The sequence below is a fragment of the Pelecanus crispus genome, chromosome 4, assembly GCF_030463565.1.
Source record: "Pelecanus crispus isolate bPelCri1 chromosome 4, bPelCri1.pri, whole genome shotgun sequence".
In the NCBI taxonomy this organism is placed as follows: domain Eukaryota; kingdom Metazoa; phylum Chordata; class Aves; order Pelecaniformes; family Pelecanidae; genus Pelecanus; species Pelecanus crispus.
Window position 1 is genome coordinate 80,901,253 of NC_134646.1, and position 7,403 is coordinate 80,908,655.

Genomic DNA, 7,403 nt, shown 5'->3' on the forward strand with positions numbered 1-7,403 from the left:
ATTTCTCATTAGCTTATCACTGATACATGTCAGCATTGGGATTGACCTGTTTCTTTTGCCTGAACCGCAGAGCTCTGTCACTGCGAATAGCGATGGCATTTGGCCTTGGGAATCAATTTGAAAAACCACAGGTTTTGGAAGGAGCTGTGCTCTAGCGTCCAGTTCACACAAAAAGTGCCTGTTTGCTGTCCATGTGTCTGCTCCATCTTGTCTTTTCAATTTGTCAAGGTAAAGTAGACGAGGAGTAGTAGCATTAGGGATAATGCAGGTGATGGGCTTACGCGGTGACAGCTCCCAGAAGACGATCCAGAAGCCAGAAGGTGCAGATGCTTATATGTGTCGGTTTGGCACGCTAGGTTTCACGTCGGGCTTCCCATTTACAGGTCTAGAGAGAGAGAAAAGGTTTTGATTTATGTTGTGAAAGGAGCAAGAAGGCAATTAACGTATGGCTGTTGATCAGCTTGTTTAGCCTTGGTCTGCAGCCAGGGACCTCCAAGAGCCGGCTGAAAAGTGTTCCTAAAGCCTCTTCGTGCTAGTGAAGGATCTGCCAACATTTCAACTGGTGACAGCCAGTAGTAGCAAGACTTTCTTAAGATACACTGTTAATCAATTGTTACGCTAATTTAAAAAAAAAAAAAGGGCTTTTTTAAAATTTTCCTCTGACTTCTGCACACTTCTGTCCTCTCATCAAGCCTTTCTCCACATTCAGAAATGAATGAAGAAAGAAGAGCTCAGGGCTTTTTTGGAGTGGGGGAAGCTGTTATCAATTCATAAGGACTTTGTCTTGTTGCAAACTGGTTTCCTGCAGAGGAGTTTAAATGGGGGCTTTCTAGAATACCAGTGTGTTCCCAAAATGATAGAAATTACTGGTCTCCAGCAACTGATAGTTTTATGCTGATTTAATGAGTTGGAGATTTGGCACCTGTTTTCACTGAAGATTAATTTGTGGTGGAAAATGAATCCTTCAGCTGCCAGCAAGAATCCCAGGCCAGATCCTGAGGCACTTTTTAATTGAGTGAATTGCACTATTAACTTCCAAAGAGCTTCATTTCAATAAGTGGGAACAGCTCACAGCAGCAGGAATTTCCTCTCTAAATAAAAGCTTAAATATGCTACAATTGCTTAAACCAGGACCCTGTCATGTTAGCGCTGCCGAAGGAAAGCTGTCCTTGATGAGATGATTTCCTGAGGCATTTGTAACCCAACTGCTCCATCAGTGCAAAATTGAAGAGCTCTGCAGCGTGTTTTTCCCCTCAGGGACAGAACATCTTTGCCCAGGGCTGGCAACAGGAATTGAGATAAGCAAAGAATGCAGGCTTTGTCCTAAACAAGGCTGCACGAAGAGCTCTTCGTTATCGGTTAGCCGTTGGAACGCCAGGCGAGGATCAGAAGAGTGCTGGGTATAATAAATATCCAATGTAAAAATGACAGGCTGTTGCCTTTTTCAGACAGGTAAAAGAAAAAGCAGGTCTGTGGGGGCGGCTGTATTCTGACATAAACAGAGAAAGGTTGCACCCAAAGGGCAGAAGGCATTGCCACTCGGTGCCTCTTCCCTTAAATGTTGTTATTATTCAAGCACTGATTTCTGAGGCGTTCTGCCTTGGAAAAAAAAAAAAAAATTATAGGGATCCATTTTCTGTTACTGTAAGGGCAGGGAGGCATTTCCTAGTCATCACTTCCTTCTGAATGATCATATTAATTTGGACAACTGAAAAATTATTAACTTTTTTACTATGAAACCCATGCAGGTATAACAAGGAATTTGAATTTGTCTGATTTAAAAGATGCTCGATTTGCAAAGAATAAGGCTCCAGAGGTGTGGCAATGCTGTTCCAAACTTTCTTGCAACCCAGCTTTTCCAAGCGCTAGCCCAGCGCTGGCCTGGCCGGAGCAGTAGCGGGGATTTCGGTGCTAGAGCACCCTCCTGCCGCAAGCCCTAGGGTGCACTCTCGGCACAAGGCTTGCAAAAGCGCAGAAGTGGGTTTCTGCAGAGCAGACAAGGTGAAGAAACTGCGGCAAGGGAGGTTGATTTGCGGAAGCAAAATGCGTGTTACTCGCGGGCAAAAGGATTTCTTCTTCCAAACTGGCAAATTGCAATTCTTATTCGATAGTGTTTTCCTGTGACTCAGGATGATGCACCCATCATCCTGAGCTGGGGAGGCAGGAGGGAAAGCATGAAAAAAGGATTCCTGTGTGCCCCAGAAAATAGGTTAACTCTCAAGCTACACATATCTGCGTTGCTCTTTCTGAGGAAAGTCATCTAGGGCTGCATCAGCCTCTCTGCTCCTGTCACTTAGCGCCTGTCGGGGAAATAGAGGCGAAAGCCATGGTGGCGGTGGTCCGAAATTGCGCAGACGGGGATTTGGGATGCAATAACTTGCATCTAATCCACGGGCACGAGCTGAAGGTCCAGTGATGAAATCAAAGGAACGGTTTGGGGAGGGGAGGGGAAGGGGAGGGATGAAATACGGTCAGCCCCGGCTCGAGCTGGAGCAGCGCGTCACACAAAGGTGATGTCAGCTATAAGCACCAGGTGACGCCCAAAGTTTTTAGGCTGCCACCAACACCTCCTGTCTTTCTCTTTAGTACCTCCTGCAGTGTCAGTGCTTTGAATTACTTGATACTAAAAAAACAAATGCAGGAGAAGAGAATCTTATCTCTCTTTTTTGCCCTTAATTCACTTCACAGTCCCCTTCCATCCACCGTATATCGGATGAAGTATTTTTAGGTCGCTTTTTGGCACCTGCCTGCTTCATCGCTCGAGGGTGAGATGCTGCTGAGTTTAAGAGAAAGGTGTCAACACCTTTCACGTACTAACCTCTTACATCTGCATCTTCGTCTTCTGGTTCCTAAAATTAGAAAAGAAATCTTTTTAGCTCAAAGATACCGAGTCTCAGCTCAGTAAAGAAACGCTGCAGTAAGGTAAGGCTGGCACTCCTAGCTCCTTGCTATCTTTAAGACGAACAACAGACAAACCAAGCTTATTTTTGAGGAAAGCCATACAAGTGAGCAGTGCTGCAGCTCACGTTTCCCTGGAAGTCCACTTAAGTGTTTTAATGAATTAAATTTGCATGTGAGTAACAGCAGCAGGGTCAGCCTGGGAACACTGATGGTGAATTATTTTGTTTTGCTGCCTCCAGCGACTTTGGCATGTTGCTGAAAATCCACTGGCAGCAATTAATTTCTACAACAGATGAGTGGCAATGATGCCACGCAGCACGCAACCAAGTTGAACGATGCTCTTCCCCATTTTAGCATCTATGTTGTTATGTATTCGGTGAAATACAACGTCGAGCCGTTCATTTTAACACAAGGTAAAAACCTGTCCTTGAGGGTTCGGGCTGCCTGCTGCAGAAATTAGTTGCAGCTAATGGCTTTTCACTGATCATTCACATCAGCATTAAAAAGCAGAAATAAATCACTGAGTGGCGTTTGTAGGTTAATAGACATTGCAGGTCACCAGGGAATCCTAGTGCATGTGGAGGGCTCCTGGTGACTTCAGAGGGAGTTTGGACCAACTCTGGGTGCTCTGCTGCATCATCAGCTATTTCCCCTGAGAAGAATGATTTCTGACTGTGACTTATCAATGTTTTTTCATTTATTCCTTTCTATTGCTCCAGACCGTAGTGATTAGTACTTTTCAGGGCTAAAGGGTGTTGAAAAATTGTATTTTTTTTTTTTTTAACTGGGTCAGCTGGCAAATTCATCTCACATCAGCTCCAGGCTGTGGGGTCAGTGAGGATCTAGCTAGCTTAATTCAGCAGCAAAACACTTTGGTGTTACAGGAAAACAAGCTGAGCCAGTTTAATGAAATTGGTATAACTTCTGGGGGTACCGGGAAACTCCCCGAAGGAAAGTTAAACTGATTTCAGTGAGCGTTAAATTGATTTAAATACATTTGCACTCACTGCTTGCTCAGGGTAATTTAAGACATTTCAAACATGAAATTTCACCAGAGGACTTTTGCCTACCCAGAGATTTTGCATTACTGCCTTAACCATAGCCGTCTCTGAACCTGTGTAATTAAGTTGCTTGGTTGGTTACAGCTCAAGCTGTTAATGGGAGTCTTGGCATTTGAATTTGCAAGCCCTGTGCTGGAGCACGTTTATCCTATTTTGTCAAAGTGTTTCAGGTTCTGGTACTTTTACCCCCAATACACCAATTTAACGATGGTAGAAGCAATACAGTTTGATAAAGTAAGTTTTCTTTATTTAAAATCTGTTTTGCTTCCTTGTAGCATAGAAATTGATAATTGTTTCTTAGGTTAAGCCTACTGATGAGGAAAATACAGACACTGATTTTTTTTTTTTTGTTGTTTTTAAACAGTGGTCCTTCTCTTGGGTTAACTGTTTCCTGGTTATCTGGTGCCTACATAAAGGGGATAGCTGGAAGATCCGCTCCCCTAAAGGACAGGGCTGCTGTTTTCGGCTAGAGGAGTATCTACAGGGGGTTGCTGGTGAGCCTTACGTTGACACAGCATGATGGTGACCACCAGCGCGATGAGGAGCAGGAGGCAGGCGCCTGCCAAGGGAATCCAGATGAAGATGTTACAGAAGAAATTCAGCTCTTTCTCCTTGCTGGCGTCTGCAGGAATAGAGAAGAGGAGAGGTCTGCCAGCTGCTCGCGGCTGGTGTTACGGCCAGCTCAGGTGGAGCCAAGGGGCCCCCGCCTGGCGTTGGGCGAGGCTGGTGGTGAGGCAGAGGGCTTCCCCCGGCCCCCAAAGGCAGAGGTGGGCACCAGGGATGCCCACAAGCGCAGCATGGCTGTCATGCCCAGTGGTGAGTGTTCGCTAGTGCTGCTGCTCTCAGTGCTTTCCTGGGGACTTGAGGGAGGACACGCAGCCAAAAGTTTTCTCATGTCCCCTCCCAAGGCTAAAACCAGCACAGCCCCCAAGGCTCTGCCCTCCCTCCACCTCCTCCCAGTGTGCCCAGCCAGGAGACATGCTCGTGCTTTTTAAGTCATCCTTAGCCTTTCCTAAGTGGGATGAAACGTTGGGGTTTAGCCCTCCCAGCTGCACATACCCATGTATCCGACTCTGATAAAGCTCTAATGATTTTCCCTCTCCCCGCATCCCAAAATGCCTGCAGGATCCCCCTCGGTATCAGTGGACCAGAGCCCAGCTCTCCCCCTCTCCCTCCCCGCAGCTGGGATACCTGGATCCAGGGTCTTCAGGCAGGGGTCCTTTTCGGTGACGCTATGCTGGGCGGTGGGTGCTGGTGTGGTGGGTGCTGCAGTGGTGGTGACTAGAAGTGAAAATGGATGAATACAGCATATGGGGAAATAAAATAAAATAGCGCTCTCCTGCGCTTCTGCTCTCCCACCCCTGCCGTGGCACAGCTGCTCCTGTGGCCAGTGTAGGGCTCAGGTCCGGGGGGAATCCATGGAGCCCATTTTGGATAGCGACTCCCCCAAGGAGGGTCTCCTAACACCCAAATAAGGAGCTGCAGGCTCCTTATTTCTTGCTTTCTGCCACCACTCTCAGAAAGCTTGAGTACCCTGAGGTTGGTAGGACTTTGGGGACCTACGTGTGGTGAGGAAGGAGGGGGTGGTGGTGGACTTTGCTTTAGTCTCATCCCTTCAGAGTCATGGATGGGATGGAGAAGTGGGGATGGGGAGGTGATGCTGGGTCTGCCTGTTCATCTTTGCCTTTGGACGGGGGTGATACCACGAGAAGAAAGGGCAAGCAGGGAGCCTCTGGCAGGAGGATGGGTATGTTGGTCACAAGATGCCTTGGGCAAGCAAGCAGGGAAATGGGGTTTATGGGAAAGGCGGCTGATTAAAAAAGGCATGGGGAGGGGGTGCTGGACATTTTGGCAGAGCTAAGCAAGGCTGGGTGGAGGTGTTGCTGACCTGGCAAGAAGGCAGGCTGGCCAGAGCTGAAGTACAGCATTTGGTTGCTGTTCATGAGGCAGAAATAGTTCCCCTCATCCTGTGGTGTGAAAGACTTCACTACCAGCCCGTAGAGCTTTCCGTTTTTTGTTGCCTCAAAGCGTGCGGATGTCCTCTCGTTCCTCTCGAAGGTGGTCCGGGACAGGGAGGAAATGAAGACGATGAAGTGAAGGGTCCCATGCTTGTCCAGGCGGATCCAGAACATGCCGCTGTCCTCCTTGGCAGCCAGACAGTCCAGCTCCAGCCGCTGTCCCACCCGCGGGTGCTTGATGCTGCTGTCCCGAAACTTGGTCTTCATGTTGTACCTCTGGCCCCAGATCCCAGGGCAGCCTGCAGGAGAGAAACCCGCATGGGAACTGCTTGGGAAGAGCCACGTTCCCTCCTGGCAAGCCTTGTTCCCAGTCCGTGGGGTGTGAGGTCAAGCGCAAAGGCTGCTTGTGCTGTCTGGGTGCCTTGAAGGTTCTGTTGGCGTCCTCGCTGGGACCGTGCGTGGAGGGTGCTCGGCAGTCAGCCACACGGGCTTTAAAGATGTGTGCTGCCCTTCAGAAAGTCCCTTCAGCTGCCTTCTTGGGGATGGCACCCCTTCTCAGCTTCTCTGACATGACTCCCTAAAAACACTGACTGCTAAATCCTCTTTTTTCCCCCTTCCCTCTCCCCTCCAGAACAACTTCTCTGACCAGGCTCCCTTCCCGGTGCGTATAGTGCTGCAGCCACTCCTCTGCCCTACGCTGGCTGAGTTGATGCCACCTTTACCTCCACAATTACTGAGCAAATCTCAAAGTCAGCCTTTTTGGTTTGATTCTTATTTCCCTTTAACTATTTAGCCCAATTTCTTGGATTTATTGGAAGAGGTTTACCTCCCCCCCGCCCCGCCCCCCAGTGAAGGTGATGCACAACCCTGTGTCCATACTCACAGAGCCCCAGAGCGAGCAGAAGGAGCAGTGCAGGACACTCGGACATCTTCTCCTAGGGGTGGCTGTCCTTCAGGATGGTGCAGCGGAGCAGAGATGATCTTTCTCGCTTGACTTAAGAGGCTGTGTCGCTCTTTGGAGAGGATGTGATGTCATCAGGACCCTCTTGGGTAAAGACACAGTGTTCAGCACCTGAGGCAAAATGAAGGGGAAAAAAAAAGATTTCTGAAGAAATTAAGTTCAGATCCAGAATTTGGGCTCATTTATCGTTATTGGTCCTCAACAGTGCCTCAAGGATTTTGCCTCGATGGCTTCCCTAGACATTCAGACTGATGATGCTTGTGCCTAGAGGAAGGATCAGCCACTGCAGCCCGCTGTCTCCCAGCCATCTGGGGGTTCACAGCAGCTCCAGCTCTGCAGAAGACACGGACAAGCCCCATGCTTTGGCTGCAGGCCCCAGGTTGAGCTTCTAGGCAGGGTTTCTGCTGCCTTCACTTGCGCCCACTCGAGGGGTCTCGTGCAGGTGGCAGAGCACACCATATTTTATTACCCAGCAAGCAAGATACGGGTGTTTCATGGCATATATCCATGTGTATTTTTTAT

At 48.5% G+C, this 7,403-nt stretch overlaps 1 protein-coding gene across 1 annotated transcript; it reads right to left on the reverse strand.

The window, feature by feature from the left end:
* Positions 1 to 330: 330 nt before the first annotated feature.
* Positions 331 to 6,849, reverse strand: CD8A (CD8 subunit alpha). Its single transcript, XM_009492630.1, has 6 exons — positions 6,804 to 6,849; positions 5,851 to 6,219; positions 5,154 to 5,243; positions 4,468 to 4,584; positions 2,819 to 2,849; positions 331 to 385 (listed from the first exon to the last, which is right to left on the reverse strand). Exons 1-6 carry the CDS (start codon positions 6,847 to 6,849, stop codon positions 331 to 333), a joined length of 708 nt encoding a protein of 235 aa, XP_009490905.1.
* Positions 6,850 to 7,403: the final 554 nt, after the last annotated feature.

Coding starts and splice junctions, on each gene's coding strand:
- CD8A (XM_009492630.1), bottom strand. CDS start 6,849: ATGTCCGAGTGTCCTGCACTGCTCCTTCTGCTCGCTCTGGGGCTCT. Junction 4,585..5,153: donor CCTGAAGACCCTGGATCCAG/GTATCCCAGCTG, acceptor CTATTCCTGCAG/ACGCCAGCAAGGAGAAAGAG. Junction 386..2,818: donor CGAAGATGCAGATGTAAGAG/GTTAGTACGTGA, acceptor CTCTCTCTCTAG/ACCTGTAAATGGGAAGCCCG.